Here is a 22,225-nt window from a genome sequence, read left to right on the forward strand (position 1 = left end):
CATGAAGGGTGGAAATTATTTCACATTATTTTATTCTGTGACACACCTATCCCTGCTCCGCTGGCTCTTAGAAATTCTGACACGTATTTCATTTTCTTTGTTCTAAATTCTACCGTGCAGCCTAGTGACTGATCTGCATTCCTTTCTTAATGGTTGCTATGTATTGTAACCCATGTCTATGGCCTCCTAGTAGTGGAGAAGCAGGCAATACCTACTGAATTGGTACAATGGCACCCTGTGCTTTCAATGTAAAATGCATCTTTTCAAATCTGCTGACAGTGCCATCTAATGGTTAGTTATCTTACCATACTTGGCTTCATTTTATACTTTCCAAACCAACAACGTATGGCAAGCAAACCAACAGAATGTGTGGCAATTTCATTCATGTAAAGGGGTTGGAAAAAATTGCAAATTGTCTACTTTTCTAGAACAGCACCAGAATTCAGCACATTCTGACATGGTTGTCTCAATTCCTGTCTCAATAGGATTTTTCATCTACCTTGACGGACACCTTATGATTCTCTGCAACTAGTTACAAAGTGAATAAGAAACTTACAGTCAGGGGCAGCCCAAAGCAAGAATCCACCTGAGGCAGGGTCGAAATGCCACCTCACCCCCCTCTGTGCCATGGTCTGGCATCTCCCCCTTTCTCAATTTTCCAAAAGGCGGCGGTGATTCCCATACACTGCCCTGCCACTACCACTAGCCTCTTCTCTACTGCGGCCCGCCTCTGAGGAAACAGGAAGTTACATCAGAGAGGTGGGTCAAAGTAAAGAGAAGAGGTCATTGCCAGAGGCAGGGGCTGCGTATGGGAAATTGCGGTCATTGCCTTTTGGAAAATGGGGGTAAATTCGGGGAAGGGGATGGAGGCAGGAAGGGGGAAATGCCGCTTCAGGGAGAGTGCTGCCTGAGGCTCCTGCCTCAAGTGGCCCTTGAGTTTGATGATACACCAGTTTATTTACAAATGTTACAGAACAAAGGAAGAAAAGTGCCAAATGTTACCTTTCACATATCTGGCCACAGCTTCCATACTGTCTCTTTCAGGATCAATTGTGATAAACAGGGGTGTCAAGTTTGGCAAGGATGGTATTTGATCTGAGAAAAATAAAGAAACAAATTTCAGAAATGACTAATGCCTGTCAAATTATTAAATTGCTACTATTTGCTTATTCAGGTTGTTAGAAAGAATGAAGTCAAGAACGCTTTTGATGTGGTAGAGGAACTAGACAATTCAATCTCACTACATTTCTATAAACTTCACAGGATATCACCACCACACAAGCTATTCTCTTGGCTTCTTTTCTCTCAGAAAAGGACAAGATACTTATTTTAAAATCTTACTTTAAGAAAACGGATTTAACTTATTGTGGACCAAAACTCCAAGTATTTCCAGATGTAGCCAGTGCCACACTATTAAGGCGGAAAATGTTTCTTCAAGAGTGTTGGCTTTAGGAGCCATTTTCTTTTTGAAAATTTCCTGTAAATCTAGTATTAGTTATCATTAAGTAAAATATATATTTTTTAAAAGCCAGATCAGGTAGAAAAGTGACAGGAAGTTTGTATACAGTTTGGATAATATTTAATGTGCATTCTTTTTGGTCTAAGCTTGCAGGTCACGCTTTTCCATAATTTTTCTTAAATATTTGTAACCGTCTCTGGAAGGTGACCAAAGTAGCAGGTCCCAAACATTGTGATTATTCATGTCATAGGTCCATAAACAGTCTGAAACAGTTACGTTTGAACGTCTGTAACCTTTTTATTTTCCCACATAAAAGGAGGGGCTTTGGATTATTGTATTACAAATTGTTTGCTCTAACAGAATTGGAAAGTTAAAATTTATATATCATCTTCCCAAACAAAACTTTAGTCAAAGCAGTGAACATAAAATAAGACATAAGAAACAAACAAACAATCTACAACACAGAGCCATAGTTCTTCATCTTCATCTATTGGTAACCTCAAACTTCAAATGCAGAAAACTAAAGAGTCTTCAGCTTCAGTTGTACAACTGAAAGCCACAGTGTAGAGCTTAGTGGACGTATCAATGGAATTCCATGTCACAGCAGTGGCCAAACCATCTTTTTCTGTGCCTCTGGCAATTTGGGCAGTTCTGTCCCTATCTTTGGAAGGATTAGTTATAGAGTACTGCACTGCCTTCTTTAGGGGTGCCCTACAGATTAATGCTTTCAGCTTGTGCAGAATACAGCTGCATGACTACTGGTGGGGGGGGGGGGGGGGGGGGCAGCATTTATGACCATTTTACCATTTTACCCATCCTGAAGGACCTGCACTGGTCATTGTGTACTGTGTGAAACTAAAAACATTGTGCATTTAGAAATACTTGTCCCAGAATACTTTACTGCATATTTACCAGCCCAGTAGTAATGTTAGACCCTTGCAACAAGCTTTGTTAGCGAGTCCTTCAGTGTTGTCTCCAAAATTAACATCAACCTATCAGTCCCTATAGAATTTACTTCCATTAGAGGTATTCTTTCAAGCTTTTGTTTGCTCCCTGTAGCTTTGATTAATCGTATCGTGGGAATTTTAAAAAAATTGATATATATACCCTAGGGGGGAATAGATTTACGCTTGTGGCTTCTTATTGTGGGAAGACTAAATTGATGTATTGTGTTTTGCACTAAATCCACAAATACTGATGAGTTATTAGCAACTGAAAAGTCTGCAATACATATTTTAGTTAGGGTTTAGTTCTACGTTAAGAGTTCATATAGATGTTGTATTTCCATAATCCACCCTGGATCTTTCCGACCCTCTTTAATCTCAAGATGACACCATTAGCCAAGACGTTGTCCAAACAAGGCCTTAATCCTTTTATTTACACGGATGATGTCACGATCTACATCCCATTTAAACATGACCTGGCAGAAAATACTAAAGAAATCAACGGCAGTTTTCATATTATGAACTCATGGGCGGATGCTTTTCAACTGAAACTCAATGCAGACAAAACACAATGTCTCATTCTATCATCGCAACACAACAAATACAAGCCCACTCATTTAAATATCCCAAACTTTACCCTTGCTGTCTCAGAAAGTCTGAAAATTCTAGGAGTTACAATCGATCGAAACCTTACATTAGAGAACCATGCGAAAAAAAACACAAAAAAGAAAATGTTTCACTCAATGTGGAAACTCAAAAGAATAAAACCTTTTTTCCTCAAGAGAAACATTCTGCAGACTGGTACAATCACTGGTCCTATGCCAACTAGACTATTGTAATGCTATCTATGCCGGGTACCAAAAAACAAATTATTAAAAAACTTCAGACTGCACAAAACACGGCAGCCAGACTCATATTTGGCAAAATGAAATATGAAAACCCTTACGAGAAAAATTACACTGACTTCCATTAAAAGAACGTATTGCATTCAAGGTTTGTACCTTGGTCCATAAGATCATACATGGAGAAGCTCCGGGATATATGTCAGGCCTCATAGACCTACCAACCAGGAACTCTACTAACTCATCTCGTACGTTCCTGAATCTACATTATCCCAATTGCAAAGGACTAAAATATAAACTAACATATGCATCTAGTTTCTCTTACATAGCCACGCAAATCTGGAATGAACTACCAAAAACAATAAAAACAACCCACGACATAATGAATTTCCATTAATTATTGAAGACCAATTTATTCAAGAAAGCTTACCATAATAATGCACCCTAATTGTTAATTAACAAGATGTACACTGGACTTTCACAATATCTAATTCTTTATTTCCTATCGCTCATACTAATTTTGAAGTTTAATATTCATGATTGTTTCAAACTAAGTTATCCTGATTTTTATTATAAGATGAACTTTCCTTCCTGAATACTTACTCCATTCTGTCTCCTCTACCTTAACTATGTATTTCTTTTTTTTCCGGAACTGGTAATCACCATTACGGAAATATGTAAGCCACATTGAGCCTGCAAATAGGTGGGAAAATGTGGGATACAAATGTTGTAAATAAATAAATAAATGATATACAATTTAGAAAGAAGTTTTTTGATTTTTCTGAGAAACTCCAATTCTTCCACATCTGGCTGCTGGAAGGAACAAAAAAACCCAAAACAAACCCAAAACACCTTTACTGCATTTTCCCGTTATTCACCCCCCCCCCCCCCCAAGCTTTCACTCCTCTAGATCTCCCCCAAAGCAACTCGGGACCATCATGTCATCTGTACATGGAGGCTTTTGATCTATGATCACACAGATATACTTGATAAACTACAACGCCTATACCTTAATGATTGTTTTGTTCCAAAGAAATATATTGCTCTCAGGAACAGTTTGACTCCTGTGCCACGATTAACCAAGCACTGAACTCTGCTTTTACAACAGGGACCTGTTTACTAAACCATGCTAAGGCTACTTAATACTAAAACCAGTCAATGCTGCAAAAACCCCATGCTCTTAAGTGTGGATAGGGGTAGAATCCAGGCAGGTCATGATCAGAGCCAGGTCATGGGAAGCCAGTGCGCAAGAGGTTATCACATGCTGTCATGGATGCCAGTATCACGATCCTATTAGGTAAAAAGATACCTTACCCAATCACCCTCGCAGTGCCCTCCCCCTCCCCCCCCCCCCCAAAGCACAAGATTGCAAAAATCTCTCCCTCCCCACCAAGAAGCCCGAGAACTTATTGATAACTTATTGAAAAGTTATCTGGTGTCCATGTGTAATGGCAGGAGAGATCCTTACTGCTCTAGTGCTTTCAAAATGGCGGCTACGACTCCTACCGGCAGTTTCTCAGTACTACCACTAGGGGTCAATCTGTCAAATGAGGAGCAATTGCCCTAACTTGACAGACTGTGACCCTAGCAGTAGTACTGCAAAACTACCAATGCACCGGTGCTCTCTGCTGATGCATTAACCATGCAATAAGTGTTTGCCCTCTGCGGCCAATGCAGGGTAGATGCTTGCCACACAGGCTTTGCTCCTTAGGTGCAGAAGTACAAAAACTAACTACACTTCAGTAAATAGGGACCTTAGTTCCCATTCCATACATACTGTAAAACGGTAGTGGGTACGTCTTATTAAAAAGCAGCGATTATGTCAGAGAAGAAACACTTACCAATTTCATCTACCACCAGAATCATTTTCTCAATTTCTTCTGGACAGATATCAGGGCAGTGTGTAAATCCAAAGTACAGTAGCACCCATTGGCCCAGGTAGCTATTGCTGGTTCTGGATTGTCCATTGTGGTCCATCAGTGAGAAAGGCCCTCCCAGAAGTGGTTTCCCAAGAGAACGATTCCGCTCCCGTTCAAGCTCTGTATAAAAATATCAGTAGTGAACCAAATTTGAAAGAATGATCTCTGCAATCCAGGTACACAAGCAAATGTTACCTCAACATGGGATTCTGCATCTGGCTCTAGTGCCAATCAACATTTAATTCTCACTTTCTATTACTTTGCTCCAATTTGCTCCTGACCTTTTGCCCTGATTTGCTTTGTGAAATACTGTTATAGGAATTACTACTGTTGTACAACAGATTTCAGCTCTGGCAAACAAATTCCAGAGTTTAATTACATGTTGAGTGAAGAAATATTTTCTCTGATTAGTTTTAAATTTACTACTTTGTAGCTTCATTGTGTGCCCCCTAGTCCTAATATTTTTGGAAAGAGTAAACAAGCGATTCATGTCTACCTGTTCCACGCCACTCATTATTTTATAGACCTCTATCATATCTCCCCTCAGCCGTCTTTTCTCCAAACTGAAGCGTCCTAGCCACTTTAGCCTTTCCTCATAGGGAAGTCATCTCATTCCCTTTCCCAATTCTACTATCAGGCATATTTTCAAAGCACTTAGCCTTCCATAGAAACCTATGGAACTTTGGAAGGCTAAGTGCTTTGAAAATGAGCCCCACATATCTTTTTTGAGATGCAGTGAGCAGAATTGGTGACCTATTTATTTATACATTTATATACTGCCTATCAAAACTTTGGTGCTTTCTGTCATTTGCCACCACACACATCAGGCTTTCTGCACAGAGCTGCTTTGCATCAAGCACACAGTACAGTGATTCCCAAACCTGGTCCTGGAGGCACCCCAGCCAGTCAGGTTTTCAGGATATCCACAATGAATATTCATGAGAGATTTGCGTGCACTGCCTCCACTGCATGCAAATCTCTCTCACGAATATTTATTGTGGATATTCTGAAAACCTGAAAAAGGTAAAATATCAAATGAATGAATTACACCAAATTCATGTTATGGACTGGATAATAGCCAATTGAAAGGGCTCAGAAATGATCTCGTTTCAAGATATATAGGAGGCTCATTTTATCTTGATAGTTAGATTTTGCTCTGTTTTCCAGAATCTGAGAACTAAGCTGGGTACTGAGACATTTATCTATTTCCACCACCTTAATGTATTGTAGCTGTTCAATGTGGATTACAAATAATAGAATTATAAATCAGAATACTTTTCAACTCATTCCAAACATTTCTGGTTAACTTTATCTATGCTAGGCACTTACAGATAATGAACAAAGGTGGGACGGTTGCAATAGGTCAAGGGAAGGTGAATAGATGTTCTGGCGAGGGTTATGATTTTGTGAACTTGATTGCTCAAGAGAAGTTACCTGTTAGTTCTGATGGAAAAAGTCATGTGGAAATACGGGCTGTTATGATTTTATGAAATTCAGTATAAAGATGGCCAGCTGAATGGAGGAAGAAGCAAATTAATATGGAAATCAAAAAAACTAATTGCACTGCTGACCAAGAAAGATCTACTGTTAAATTCCATTTAGAGACTGTGGCCTCTATATCATAGTGTGAGGAGTTCTTTAAGCACAAGATAACTACAATGAAACATGACTATGTATGAATTACTGGGACAAGAGATAAGGTCTGTATGTTCTTTATAGATCTATAACACATTCACACTGGTTTATATTGAGCATTTATGTCACTGCTACGTACTTTCTTCTTTTTCTTTCTTCATGTATTTCATTCCAGCCAGTAAAGCTCCTCCAACAGCAAAAGTTATTGCCAAAGACTTCCAGGAAACAGGCTACTGGGAAAGAGTAAGAAGTATTAAAATTATCAGTGAAGTCAACCAAAATGAGGTATACACTATGGTCAAATGTTTTCTTCAAAAAGGCATGTATAAAAAAAAATTATTTTAGCAATAAGGACCTTTTAGCTTAATACACTGGGATCAGCTGTATGAGCAAAGAGAGCCCTGCTGCCAAGGGGAAAATGCCAAAAGACATCAACAAAAGCAAGATTTGTTTTTCAAGGTTCTGTTGTCTAGTTGTCCATTTTATCTTACCAACTTGATCCTCTTCATTTCTCCTCAAGCTCTTCAATCCTACGAATGGAATCTGTTGGTTATTCTATCTAATAAGATAATTTACTTGGAATCCACGCCGATCACAGCATTTCGATATCAGGCACCATACTAGTGGAATGAACTCCCTCAGCTTATAAAAATCTAATATTACATGTTCGTTATTTAGGAACAAACTCAATATGTGGCTATATCGGAATGGGAAGTTAAGTATGGTGATCCACTGGGCTCTCCACTGTCCCCAATTCTTTTTAATATCCTAATGAAATCAATAGGAGAGGGCCTTAAGCTCTTTGAGGATAATAATTTTCACATATGCTGATGATATTACTTTGTATCTTCCAATATGTAAAAATTTGAAGTGAATCTATGGTGCAGGAATGTCTTGATAAGGTAGGAAGTTGGGTGGTATCACATCATTTGACATTAAATAAAGACCAGACCAAACCAAATTTCTATGGTTAAGGTCAGAATAAGGGAAAGGGGATAGGATTTAATATACCACTTTTCTGTAATTACAATCAAAGCAGTTTTAAATATTATACAGAGGTAGAGGTACTTATTTTGTACTTGGGGCAATGGAGGTTTGAGTAACTTGCTCAGAGTTACAAGGAGGTGCAGTGGGAATCAACCTCAGTTTCCCTGATGCTCAGGCCACTGCACTATTAGGCTACTCCTCCACTTGCAACATTATCACTCATTATTGACAGGATAAATTTCCCAATAAAAATTACCTTGAAAGTTTTAGAAATAACAAAGGATTCTACCGTGAACTTAGACACTCAGGTTAGTATACTAATTTTAAAAATATGTTTTAAATTAAAAAGACAGTTACAATGAATTTGCAATTGTTTTGGATTTGATAATTGATAGTGCAAGCTTTTATTTTAAGCCAACAAGATTAATGCAACATTATTTACACTGGATGTTTTGAGAAAACTTGAGAGGCTACACTGACCTTTTCATATCAAGCCACTAAAGAATAAAATAACTTATCAATTGATATTAGAACATTGGCATATCACATGGTTTTCCAAAAAAAACAATTAAAAACATATGTTTCACAAATACCTAGGGGGTCGAATGAGGATCCTTTTCTTTTTCTGTACCACTTCATTAATTTCATGTATACAAAGTTAATATAGGTTAATTTCCAGTAATGTAAGTTTCTTTCTGTACTCCACATTGAACCATTCTATTGCTATTTATGTTACATAAGAATCAAATTGTTATTGTATTGCTTGATCTTAGTGTTGTATACTATTTATTTTGTCTTATCTTAATCATCTTCCTTCTGGATGTAATTTTGTTTTAGTATTTTTTGTTTTGTGTTCATTATTTTCATGATGTGAAGAACTTACTTAAAAAGAAGTTCCTGTCACCTAAATCTTACCAAATTCTGGAGATTTCTTACTGGTTGGAGTAAAGCCAAACACAGACAGTGCTGCCTGTTGTGGAACTCAAAGCACAGCCTGCAGGCAACTAAAAGGCAAGACCTGAAGTAGATTCCTTTAAACCAGGTCACTGAAACCCACAGGATGTTGCTGGACTCACTCAGCCCCTACCAGCAGTGACAGAGCTAACTGCCACAGGTTGTTTTGAACTCAGGGGGTTTCCAATACATTCTGGATTGTATGTTGGAAGCAGAGTTGAGAGGAAACCAAGAAAGGGGAGGTGGTGGAGCAGGGATGCCTAGGGGCTCCAGCCAACAGGAACGATTTCCAGACCACAAAACAGAGCTGAACTTCTACAGAGCTTCAACCAAAAGAGAAAAGTATTTACTTGCTTTGAAGCAAAAGGCTTCTCTTGGCACAGAGTCAAGTCTCACCTTGCCTGAAATCAGAGCAAAGAGAGACTTCCAAGGGAAAAATTCCCACAATTAATGGTACAAATTTCACTCAAAACCGGGAATAGGAAGAACTAAATTTGGAGCCAGTCAGACTAGGAAGGGACTACTATTCAAGGAGGGCTCTAAAAAATTTATGTTTCAGGAAATTACATACGGTAGCGACCACATGGTTGAGATGTTTCTAACCTCAAGTAATGAATTATTCACTATTAGAAATCTCAAAGAACTGCCTAGGAAACTAACATCACCAGCATATTGCAGTGGGCCCCATCTGAACTGTGTACACATGCTTCAGAACATTTTGTTTTCTGTTTTGGTTTTTTTCCAGCCCCTTTTGGCTGCCAGCTCTTACAGTGTTTGGCCTAGGACAGCACTGCAGTCCTTTACCAGTGCTGTAAGTTATGCTGAAATTAATTATGCCTTAAATTAACGCTTAATGATCAAATTGATTACTTATATTCTTATAAATACCTTTGTATGATACAGTGTATTATACAATTACAAAGTATATGCCACTCATGCTGTTGAACATTGTCTGCTTTCTAGTAAATTCTAGGGTTCATGTGTGTGGGGTGGGGTGGAGGGGTGTCTGTCACAGAGCTCAGGGACATCTGTCTTTTAATGCCAACCATGCACTTTAGCAGACCCAAGTCTCAGAATCCTGTTTACAAATACCAGAGAGCTCTGCCTTACAAAATGAACTCCAGAAACCTGAAGGTGTACTGGGGCCTGCTTCCTAGAGGGCCTAAGCAACCACAGGATAAACTAGGTGAGTCCAATGGGTTTCAATGATTTTATTTCTTTTTGATTAATTTTGTACACACACTGGGCTTCTTTTACAAAGCAATGCTAGGAATTCCTGCGTGGCAAATGAGAGGAAGCCCATAGGAATTGAATGGGCTTCCTCTCGTTTGCCACACCGGGAATCACTAGCAAGGTTTTGTAAAAGAGACCCTCGTTATTTACTGTGACGTATGGTATATCAAATTATTAAACTGAACTGGTACAGACTTATCAAATCCCTACATTGCCAGCTGCATTTTATAACAAGACAGAGAAATTAACTGCAGGAAAAAGCAGTCTGATAAAAATAAATAAATTTTATACACACCTCTTTTAATATAATAAATATAACACATTAACTATGTTACCATACAAGGCCCATTTTTATGCAAATGACCTCTCAGAGTTGTTTTAAGACTCTCACTTAATTTCACACAATTATGACCTTAAGAAAAAACAAAAAGAAGAAGGTTTTGCTTTCTCACACTTTCTGTAGCAGACTCTAGAGAGAGATATCCTTTGTCCCCTAAGCACAGCACTGTAACTGTAGTAATGGGAATTGGAATGGAAGCAAATTAATGTGGAAATCAAATATACTGATGAGAAATAAAAGAACTACTGTTAAATTCCATTCTCCTACCCCAGGTTTCTTAGGTCCTTGTTTTCCATTCTTTCCAGGCTGTACTGGCGGCGGCATAGTTGTTAAGGGACGTGTTAATCCCTGGTAATTCAGTATACTTGTCCATCTTGTACCAAAGGTTCCAAGGAAACAAATGGACTACAAAGAGAGAAAAAAATTTGTCTTACATTATTCAAAGTTCTTAGTAAACGTACACAACCCTTTTCTATCAAGAACTGTTTAAGCAAACAACATTAAACTTAAGTAATTCCATGTGAATTTGTCAACATGTAGTTCTGCGTCTGGTGCTGCAGCCTTTTGGTACCTGAAGAAAAAGTATAAAGCACTCAAGAATCAACTTTCTATAGCAGAGGTTCCCTACCTTTTTGGCCTTGAGGATACCCTATCAACCTCCAAAATACTCAGAGACTCCCAGTTCATCCCCACAACACTCTGTCCCTTCCATTCCAACTCTTTCTTCAAGTCTCTCTCCAGTATGCCCAGCCGAGCCACACCACACCACTCTCTCAATCCCTAACCCGTCCCCTGACCTTTCCTTTCCTCCTCACCACCATATTCTCCAATCTCTTCCTGCTCACTGTATAGCTCTTGGCCTGCTGTTAACCTCACTGCCAACATTACTGATTTCTGCTCATACGGGCCACTATTAATCCCCAAATCACCACTGCTCATCCAACCAGTCCATGGCTCAAAGTTCAAAAATTCAAGCCTGCTTCCCCCCTTCCTTGTGGGACCCCCCCATGCCATTATTTAAAAAGCAAACAAAAACAAAACTCTCCTAGCCCCCACAGACTACCCTTGAAGCTGCTACCACCTATACTATTGTTACTGTAAGGGGTCTAGGCCCTTGCCTATATAGCTGTAATACAGAGCTAGGCTTGACAACCTCCTGCAAGAACAGAGCCCAATGTAGGGTGAACTTTAGCCTGAATTTGATCATCAGCTGGAACTGGACTACTTAGCTGATATCATTATTACGCAATCACTGTGCCCTGAACCTCTTGTGCAGAGACCAGCTTACCAACGCCACTCTGGTACCTGGGTTTGGGGATTTCCCTTAACTTCAAGAACTGCATCTTCAGTGACATAAAATGTGGCTTCTGAGGTCCAAATGTTCAGAGCATAGGAAGGCGCTTGCTTATTTTCAAAGATAAGGCCTCCACCAAAACAAGATAAAGAAGGAGTGCTGGAAATCAAGAAAGGTAACTGGTGCTACCATATGACCTGAATTGTCATCATTTCAGGTTTCTACCAGCCATCCTCTCTGCTGCTGCACAGGTGGGACCTGCTGGGGTTCTTCTAAATCCAGCTGTTTGTCTGGTGTCCTGCCTGCAAATCATCTGCTACCCTCATCTACATCCAGGTTGCATTGTATGCCAGCTCTATTATTGCTGAAGAGTAATAATAGGAGGCTTGATTTCAGGGCCTGGTCCAGGGCTTGTGTGTGTTCACTGACTAATTTTCTGATAAGAATATCTGTCTTTATTACTTCTTCCTGAGTTGCCTTGTATTTGCATCTAATTCGAAGAAGCTAGTTATTCAGGGCAAGGTGGAGCCCCTGGTCCGAGGCAGCATCTAAAAGCCGTGTCCTCTCTGGACCCGACTGAATAGAATGGATCTGGAAGATCTATTTTCCCCATTCAAGAACCAAAAGTATATTGTCTAGGAAAATCCCTGCAAAATCAATCCTATAGCTCCCAGTCAATGCTTCCTTGTTCCCCTCCTAGATCTGAGGGACCCCAACTCTGAAGAATGACACTTTAATTATAATCTGCATCCTAGTGCCATGATTTCATGTGACTTTAAACAGAGGATTACAAACCCCACAATGCACCAGGACACAAAGCTGCCAAGTTACCCATTCCAGGAGAGAGACTTTTTGGTAGGTCCTGGATTTCTGACAACCTCATCCTGGTACATTACTGATTTCAATAGATGGATGCGGGGACTACACATCCCACACTGCTTTGGGATGCAAGTTTAAAACGAGAACCGGCCAGAAAGTCTCCCTCCTAGAATGGGTAACTTAGCAGCTCTGAGAACAGAAGCGCCTAATAGACCGGCGTTTCCCTTTCCGCTCCGTTCTTCTAATACGCACAGGAAAATATTTTACCGGAGTCCCAGAGTAGAATACGCGGGACCAGAACGGAGAGTAGCACCTGCCGAAAGGGACCAAACACTTCACACTCGCCATGTATAACGCGCAGCCGCGATTTCCGGTTCGGCACGCACAAATGTCCGCCGGAAACACAGCACTACCGAAAGAAGTTCCGGACGGTCGGGAATGGAGAAGAGTATGCTGAAACAGGCAGGACAACCGTGCCGCCTAAATAGCCACAAATTAATGCATAAACGCGGGTACCAACTAGCGCTTTCCCACACCGGCAGAATCGGACTTTATGTCGGGCACGGGGAGGCTACCCGAAAATACGAAGGGGTGCGGAGTGGGGAAGGCGGAGGTGAGGATAATAACAGGGTGTGAGTAGGTTCAGGGGAGAGAGCAAGGCAAGGGCAAGAGCAGGCAAAGTAAAGGGCAACAAGGGGCGCTGAGGGCTGCCAAGTTACTTTTGGCAAGTCCTGGTTTTAATTTTACAGCGCAAGGCAGCGTGGTGGTTGTAGTCCCTGATTCTACCCATTGAAATTAGTGCTGCAGGTCCCATAATGGAACAGTAATGAGGTTGATAGAAATCTGTGACTGGCCTAGATTTCCATCCTGGAACAAATAAGTAGGAAGTTCTCGGACCTAAAGAGGCAGGGGTGTAGCCTTAGTGGGTACCAGGCGTGGACAGGGGAGCAATGCATTTTATGTCTACTACATCCTCCCCTCCCCCCATATTATAACATAGTAACATAGTAGATTACGGCAGAAAAAGACCTGCACGGTCCATCCAGTCTGCCCAACAAGACAACTCATGTGTGCTACTTTTGTGTATACCCTACTTTGATTTGTACCTGTGCTCTTCAGGGCACAGACCGTATAAGTCTGCCCAGCACTAGCCCCGCCTCCCAACCACCGGCTCTGGCATAGACCGTATAAGTCTGCCCAGCACTATCCCCGCCTCCCACCACCGGCTCTGGCACAGACCGTATAAGTCTGCCCCGCACTATCCCCGCCTCCCAACCTCCAGCCCCGCCTCCCACTACCGGCTCTGCTCTGCTTTACCTTTGTTGGTGGGGTTGGCCAATACCTGCCGGAATTGCCCCAATGCAGCCTCAACAGTGAAGAAATTGGCAGCCTCATTTCATGCTGCCAACTCCAGCACTCCTCGTGCATGCGCAGGTCACGTGCAAAGTACGAACTGGGCATGCACATGGAGCACCAGTGTTGGGAGCTGGAAAGGAGACCACCAACTTATTCACTGCTGAGGCAGCATTGGGGCAATACCGGACTACGGCTCTTATTGGCTGGCGGGGATCGTATTAATTTGATATACCGCCTCTTTCAAACATGAGTCTAAGTGGTTTGCGTAACAGTTGTACAGGTACTTGCACTGGCCCTAATGGGTTCACAATCTAAGTAGTATATTGTACCTGGGGCAATGGAGGGCTAAGTAACTTGCCTGGGGTCACACAGAGCTGCAGAGGGAATTGAACCCAGTTCCCTAGGATCTCAACCTACTGCCAACCATTAGGCGGCAGCAGTGGGAATCAAACCTGCTGCATTAACCATTAGGCCAGTGATTCAACATGTACTTACCGCAGCAAACAATGGCATCCTGCAGTAATTCTAGGATGTGCATGTGATAAAAAAAAATTTCACAGTGGGGAAGAGAGTGGACATATTTTGTGCTAATTGGTTAATGTAGCTACTTGACATTACTGCACGCTGATTAACATGATTAGCACATGAGCCCTTATCGCCTACAAAATGGGTGGTGGTAAGGGCTTGCACACTAATCTGTTTTAATGGCCATGCACTAATGGCAAAATTAGCGCGTGGCCATTAATACAAGAAATAGCAGTAAAAATGGCCTTAGCACACAGGAAACACCTTCCTAAGGGCGTTTTAAAGCCACTCTTTACTGCTGTTTGGTAAAAGGGCCCCTCTGTGATTGAAAACACACTTTCACCATCTCTCAAATAGCAAACCATCACCTTCCCTAATTGCTAAGCAGTTCTTGTTACGTCTTTTTTGTGGCTCTAGGAAGAAAGGTTGTCCTATAGACAGCAGCTGGGTTTGTGACTATGGAGGGAGTGGAAATTCTGATTTGCAGTATGGTTCGCAATTTATGGGTTCAAGTAGATACATCAGTGGTTGTTGCAGGTTTTTCAGGCTTACCCCTGTTTACTAAGTCACGCGGCAACACCGACACAGCCCATTCAAAGTTTTGGCAAACTGCAGGGACCATGGGAGGCAGAGCACTTAAGTTGTGCACACGTTAGTTTTATGTAGGTTGGACTCTTGTAAAAACTTTATCTGGGCCAAAAAATGTGTCATGCCACTAGCTTGAGGGAACATACCATGGTACGCCTAAGCTTAACTTTAAATGAAAGGGATATAAATCAAAAGGTTAAACTGATGCCCCTATCAATAGGAAAACACCATAATTTGAATGACAAGTGGTCTGTTATTGGTATTAATTAAAAGACTTTTTTTTTTTTTAATGGATTAGGCCACCTAATTTTAACTTGGTGCATTGGTCTTCTGGGATCCAATGCAATTACTCCACAAAAGGTATGACGTCTTCCCTCAAGTAGTAAGCTAGACAACCCTTTATGTCCAGCAACACCTCATTCTTCATTGATCCATTCTAATTTTCCAATCATTTAATATAGACAGTTTGATTGCAGTCACATCTCCCCACATGTTTCGAAGATATGGCGTCATGGTCGAGGTATCAGGTTCAGCAGTAAAGCAGAGATTGCTAAAGATGAGTTCTCTGCTTTACTGCTGAAATATAATTCTGATAACTCCACCCTGACGCAGTGTCTTCAAAGCATGAATTCATGTTGGGAGAGTGACTGCAATTAACTGTTATTGAGATATTTTTGCTTGAAGTAAATTTTTGTACATGTACAACCAAAATGTAAAGGTTAAAATTTTGAAATGATTTGCTTGAAGTGATCTTTACACTGTCTACAGTATACATTCTATATTAAAAATGATTGGAAAATTAGAATGGATTAATGAAGAATGAGGTGTTGCTGGATACAAGGGGTTGTCTAGCTTACTACTTGAGGGTACATGTCACTCCTTTTCTGGCGCAATTGCATTGACTCCCAGGGACCCAGTGCACCAAGTTCAAATTAGGTGTCCTGATCCATTAAAAAAAATAGCGAATGCTACATACCTGTAGAAGGTATTCTCCGAGGACAGCAGGCTGATTGTTCTCACTGATGGGTTGACGTCCTCGGCAGCCCCCTCCATCGGAAAGTTTACTAGCAAAGACCTTTGCTAGTCCTCGCGCGCCCATGCGCACCGCGCATGCGCGGCCGTCTTCCCGCCCGAAACCGGCTCGAGCCGGCCAGTCCAGTATGTAGCAAGACAATACACTTCAAGGGAAGACACAACTCCAAAGGGGAGGCGGGCGGGTTTGTGAGAACAATCAGCCTGCTGTCCTCGGAGAATACCTTCTACAGGTATGTAGCATTCGCTTTCTCCGAGGACAAGCAGGCTGCTTGTTCTCACTGATGGGGTATCCCTAAGCCCCCAGGCTCACTCAAAACAACAACCATGGTCAATTGGGCCTCGCAACGGCGAGGACATAACTGAGATTGACCTAAAAAATTACCAACTAACTGAGAGTGTAGCCTGGAACAGAACAAACAGGGCCCTCGGGTGGTGGAGTTGGATCCTAAAGCCCAAACAGGTTCTGAAGAACTGACTGCCCGAACCGACTGTCGCGTCGGGTATCCTGCTGCAGGCAGTAATGAGATGTGAATGTGTGGACAGATGACCACGTCGCAGCTTTGCAAATTTCTTCAATGGAGGCTGACTTCAAGTGGGCTACCGACGCAGCCATGGCTCTAACATTATGAGCCGTGACATGACCCTCAAGAGCCAGCCCCGCCTGGGCGTAAGTGAAGGAAATGCAATCTGCTAGCCAATTAGATATGGTGCGTTTCCCTACAGCCACTCCCCTCCTATTGGGATCGAAAGAAACAAACAATTGGGCGGACTGTCTGTGGGGCTGTGTCCGCTCCAAATAGAAGGCCAATGCTCTCTTGCAGTCCAATGTGTGCAGCTGACGTTCAGCAGGGCAGGAATGAGGACGGGGAAAAAATGTTGGCAAGACAATTGACTGGTTCAGATGGAACTCCGACACAACCTTTGGCAGGAACTTAGGGTGAGTGCGGAGGACTACTCTGTTATGATGAAATTTGGTGTAAGGGGCCTGGGCTACCAGGGCCTGAAGCTCACTGACTCTACGAGCTGAAGTAACTGCCACCAAGAAAATGACCTTCCAAGTCAAGTACTTCAGATGGCAGGAATTCAGTGGCTCGAAAGGAGGTTTCATCAGCTGGGTGAGAACGACATTGAGATCCCATGACACTGTAGGAGGCTTGACGGGGGGCTTTGACAAAAGCAAACCTCTCATGAAGCGAACAACTAAAGGCTGTCCTGAGATCGGCTTACCTTCCACACGGTAATGGTATGCACTGATTGTGCTAAGGTGAACTCTTACAGAGTTGGTCTTGAGACCAGACTCAGACAAGTGCAGAAGGTATTCAAGCAGGGTCTGTGTAGGACAAGAGCGAGGATCTAGGGCCTTGCTGTCACACCAGACGGCAAACCTCCTCCAATGGAAGAAGTAACTTCTCTTAGTGGAATCTTTCCTGGAAGCAAGCAAGATGCGGGAGACACCCTCTGACAGACCCAAAGAGGCAAAGTCTACGCCCTCAACATCCAGGCCGTAAGAGCCAGCGACTGGAGGTTGGGATGCAGAAGCGCCCCTTCGTCCTGTGTGATGAGGGTCGGAAAACACTCCAATCTCCACGGTTCTTCGGAGGACAACTCCAGAAGAAGAGGGAACCAGATCTGACGCGGCCAAAAAGGAGCAATCAGAATCATGGAGCCTCGGTCTTGCTTGAGTTTCAACAAAGTCTTCCCCACCAGAGGTATGGGAGGATAAGCATACAGCAGACCCTCCCCCCAGTCCAGGAGGAAGGCATCCGATGCCAGTCTGCCGTGGGCCTGAAGCCTGGAACAGAACTGAGGGACTTTGTGGTTCACTCGAGATGCGAAGAGATCTACCAAGGGGGTGCCCCACACCTGGAAGATCTGTCGTACCACACGGGAATTGAGCGACCACTCGTGAGGTTGCATAATCCTGCTCAACCTGTCGGCCAGACTGTTGTTTACGCCTGCCAGATATGTGGCTTGGAGCACCATGCCGTGACGGCGAGCCCAGAGCCACATGCTGACGGCTTCCTGACACAGGGGGCGAGATCCGGTGCCCCCCTGCTTGTTGACATAATACATGGCAACCTGGTTGTCTGTCTGAATTTGGACAATTTGGTGGGACAGCCGATCTCTGAAAGCCTTCAGAGCGTTCCAGATCACTCGTAACTCCAGAAGATTGATCTGTAGATCGCGTTCCTGGAGGGACCAGCTTCCTTGGGTGTGAAGCCCATCGACATGAGCTCCCCATCCCAGGAGGGACGCATCCGTGGTCAGCACTTTTTGTGGCTGAGGAAATTGGAAGGGACGTCCCAGAGTCAAATTGGAGCAAATCGTCCACCAATACAGGGATTTGAGAAACTCGTGGACAGGTGGATCACGTCCTCTAGACCCCCAGCGGCCTGATACCACTGGGAGGCTAGGGTCCATTGAGCAGATCTCATGTGAAGGCGGGCCATGGGAGTCACATGAACTGTGGAGGCCATGTGGCCCAGCAATCTCAACATCTGCCGCGCTGTGATCTGCTGGGACGCTCGCACCCGCGAGACGAGGGACAACAAGTTGTTGGCTCTCGTCTCTGGGAGATAGGCGCGAGCCGTCCGAGAATCCAGCAGAGCTCCTATGAATTCGAGTCTCTGCACTGGGAGAAGGTGGGACTTTGGAAAATTTATCACAAACCCCAGTAGCTCCAGTAGGCGAATAGTCATCTGCATGGACTGCAGGGCTCCTGCCTCGGATGTGTTCTTCACCAGCCAATCGTCGAGATATGGGAACACGTGCACCCCCAGCCTGCGAAGTGCCGCTGCTACCAACAGCTAGGCACTTTGTGAACACCTGGGCGCAGAGGCGAGCCCAAAGGGTAGCACACAGTACTGGAAGTGGCGTGTGCCCAACTGAAATCGCAGATACTGTCTGTGAGCTGGCAGTATCGGGATGTGTGTGTAGGCATCCTTCAAGTCCAGAGAGCATAGCCAATCGTTTTGCTGAATCATGGGGAGAAGGGTGCCCAGGGAAAGCATCCTGAACTTTTCTTTTACGAGATATTTGTTCAGGGCCCTTAGGTCTAGGATGGGACGCATCCCCCCTGTTTTCTTTTCCACAAGGAAGTACCTGGAATAGAATCCCAGCCCTTCTTGCCCGGATGGCACGGGCTCGACCGCATTGGCACTGAGAAGGGCGGAGAGTTCCTCTGCAAGTACCTGCTTGTGCTGGAAGCTGTAAGACTGAGCTCCCGGTGGGCAATTTGGAGGTTTTGAGGCCAAATTGAGGGTGTATCCTTGCCGGACTATTTGCAGAACCCACTGATCGGAGGTTATGAGAGGCCACCTTTGGTGAAAAGCTTTCAACCTCCCCCCGACCGGCAGGTCGCCCGGCACTGACACTTGGATGTCGGCTATGCTCTGCTGGAGCCAGTCAAAGCTCGCCCCTTGCTTTTGCTGGGGAGCCGCGGGGCCTTGCTGAGGCGCACGCTGCTGACGAGAGCGAGCGCGCTGGGGCTTAGCCTGGGCCGCAGGCTGTCGGGAAGGAGGATTGTACCTACGCTTACCAGAAGCATAAGGACCCAGTCTTCCTTCCCCCGAAAAAATCTTCTACCTGTAGAGGTAGAGGCTGAAGGCTGCCGGCGGGAGAACTTGTCGAATGCGGTGTCCCGCTGGTGGAGAGACTCTACCACCTGCTCGACTTTTTCTCCAAAAATGTTGTCCGCACGGCAAGGCGAGTCCGCAATCCGCTGCTGGAGTCTATTCTCCAGGTCGGCGGCACGCAGCATGAGAGCCTGCGCATCACCACACCTTGGGCAGCGGCCCTGGACGCAACATCAAAAGTGTCATAAACTCCTCTGGCCAGGAATTTTCTGCACGCCTTCAGCTGCCTGACCACCTCCTGAAAGGCTTGGCTTGCTCAGGGGGAAGAGCATCAACCAAGCCCGCCACTGGGCTAATCTCGCTACCTGAGTCCGCCTTTGTAACAGGGAACACAGACTGCAGTTCTGAGGGCGGTGCTGGGCCCCTAGACACTGAAGACACGCAGAGTGCCTATCAGTGAGCGAGATTACCCGGGCGCACTGGGTGCACTTCTTGAAGCCGCTGGAAGGCTTCGATGTCATGGGCGGAAAATCACGCCGGCGAAATCAAAAGCCGAAATGGCGAAAATTGAAGCACAAAATTTAGAGGGAGAAAAAATCTCGACCGAGGCCAAAAGAGGCCTACCCCGACGACGAAAGAAAACTTACGGGGCAAAAACTGAGAAATTACGGGAAGGGCAGAAAACCCGAAAGGGTCTTCCGGAACACTTCCCGAACTTTTTTGTTAGAAAAACACGTCGAAAAGAGCGCGAGGTCGACTCTCTGGGGCACGAACGGCGTAACACGACCGTACCGAGCGCGGACGAAAGAAGACTGGCCGGCTCGAGCCGGTTTCGGGCGGGAAGACGGCCGCGCATGCGCGGTGCGCATGGCGCGGCGAGGACTAGCAAAGGTCTTTGTTAGTAAACTTTCCGACGGAGGGGGCTGCCGAGGACGTCAACCCATCAGTGAGAACAAGCAGCCTGCTTGTCCTCGGAGAAATATTTTTATTAACATTGATAACAGACCACAAGTCTCACAAAATATGGTGTTTTCTTATACACATAGGGGCCAGTTGGACACACAAATTTGGGTGCCTGAAATCTGAACGCTAACTTAGCATTCTATAACAGTAAATTTATGGGCCAAAGTCATTATAGAATATTAGTGTGAATTGGCAATGACACACTTAAAGTTAGGTATGACCACTTACATATGCTCAGTGGCAGGCATAAATGTTAGCACCTAAATGTGGTAATTGTGCACATAAATGAAAGCGCACAAGAATAGTTAGAACACTCACGCCATACCCATGCCCCTTTTGCATTTAGTGCTAGAAATTTTCCTGCAAATTGTATATGGTGTAACTAGAGTTGCGTATGCAAATCTGGGCATATTCTAATTTGTGCGTAATTCAATTGGTTAACAAGCCAATCAATACCGATAATTGTATGTTAAGCAATTATCAGCACCACTTAGAATTTAATACTCAGCGTATTCTATATTGTAGTCCGCATAAATTCTACTGTGCAGATCTCAAAAGTGGGTGTGGCCATGGGAGGAGGATGCATGGGTTGTGGTCATTCCTAAAATTTACGCAGTGTTATAGAATAACCCGTTCTGCACCTAAACTTAGGCATGGGCATTTACACCAGCTTTTCATTGGCGTAATTGGTTGCACCTAAATTCTAGTCGTATGGATGGATTTAGGCATACTCTGTAAGCCGTACCTAACTTTAGGTGTGGTTTACAGAATACACCTAAGCATGTTTTCCTTTGGCACCAATTTTTTAGGCAACATATATAGGATTAGGCCCTTTATGTAGAATAGGACCATAGCTCACTTATGAGCTAACTTCAAATTAGTGATCGTTGAGTCCAATTATTGATACCTACCAATTAAATGCCAGTTAAGTAGTTAGTTGCACACGTAAATTGTACTATTCTGTAAATTCGCGTGTGCTCATTTATAGAATGAAGGTGAATATACCCACCTCCATTTTGCATTTGAATCGCACATCTGAATCCATTAAATGAGCTCCAAAGGCTTGTCTTTTGGCAAACATAGAGGCACCATAGAACAGAGCTTCCCAAATATGAAAAAAAAAAAGGAACAAGTTCAAGAAAATAATAGAAGTCTGAATTACTGCTCCACCAACGTGGCAGCAAAGTACCTTAACAGCCAAAAGGGAAGTGTGGGGCCAGGATTTTCCCCTGCATTGGGTGGAACACAAGATGTTATCTAGGAATTTGGTTAATGTGGGATCTGACAAAATCTCTATAAACCAAGGTGGTCCTGTTACTAAAGGAAACACACTCTTCTGAGGGATTGGAATACTTTTCTGCTTTCTCTGGTTGGGAGGATTCTCTTATAAAATCATTCTTCTACTCAATTTGTTTGTACACATTGTAGATGCTGCCAATTTATTAACCCATAGAGATCGTAGCTTGATAAATAGGGAGTTGAGAACATTTTTGGGGGAGGAGAAGGAAGCTGAGACTGTCCTTGGAGGTGATGATGATGGGGTGGCATAGGAGGAAATTGGCTCTCCCAAATTTCTAGCTATATAATCTAGCCTTTCACATATACCATGTTAAAGATTGGGTCAATGAAATGATGCACTATATGCCCCTTTTCCCCCGAGTGCTCTGTAGTTAATTTGCTAAGTTTCAGAGAATGTGCTCCCATGCCATGTTTGACTGTCTCCCCACTGTTACTCTGCAGGCGACTATTGTATAAAA

General features: G+C 43.5%; 1 protein-coding gene across 1 annotated transcript in view; it reads right to left on the reverse strand.

The window, feature by feature from the left end:
- Positions 1 to 21,549, reverse strand: part of LOC115473215 (protein SCO1 homolog, mitochondrial) — a 32,048-nt gene extending 10,499 nt beyond the window's left edge. The window contains exons 1-5 of the mRNA XM_030207995.1: positions 21,478 to 21,549; positions 10,581 to 10,718; positions 6,939 to 7,029; positions 5,087 to 5,284; positions 1,003 to 1,095 (exon numbers count right to left, since the gene is read on the reverse strand). Coding sequence (XP_030063855.1) covers positions 1,003 to 1,095; positions 5,087 to 5,284; positions 6,939 to 7,029; positions 10,581 to 10,718; positions 21,478 to 21,549 — 592 coding nt within the window. The remainder of the gene's footprint in view (positions 1 to 1,002; positions 1,096 to 5,086; positions 5,285 to 6,938; positions 7,030 to 10,580; positions 10,719 to 21,477) is intronic.
- Positions 21,550 to 22,225: the final 676 nt, after the last annotated feature.

This window comes from Microcaecilia unicolor, chromosome 6 (genome assembly GCF_901765095.1).
Source record: "Microcaecilia unicolor chromosome 6, aMicUni1.1, whole genome shotgun sequence".
Taxonomy (NCBI): Eukaryota; Metazoa; Chordata; class Amphibia; order Gymnophiona; family Siphonopidae; genus Microcaecilia; species Microcaecilia unicolor.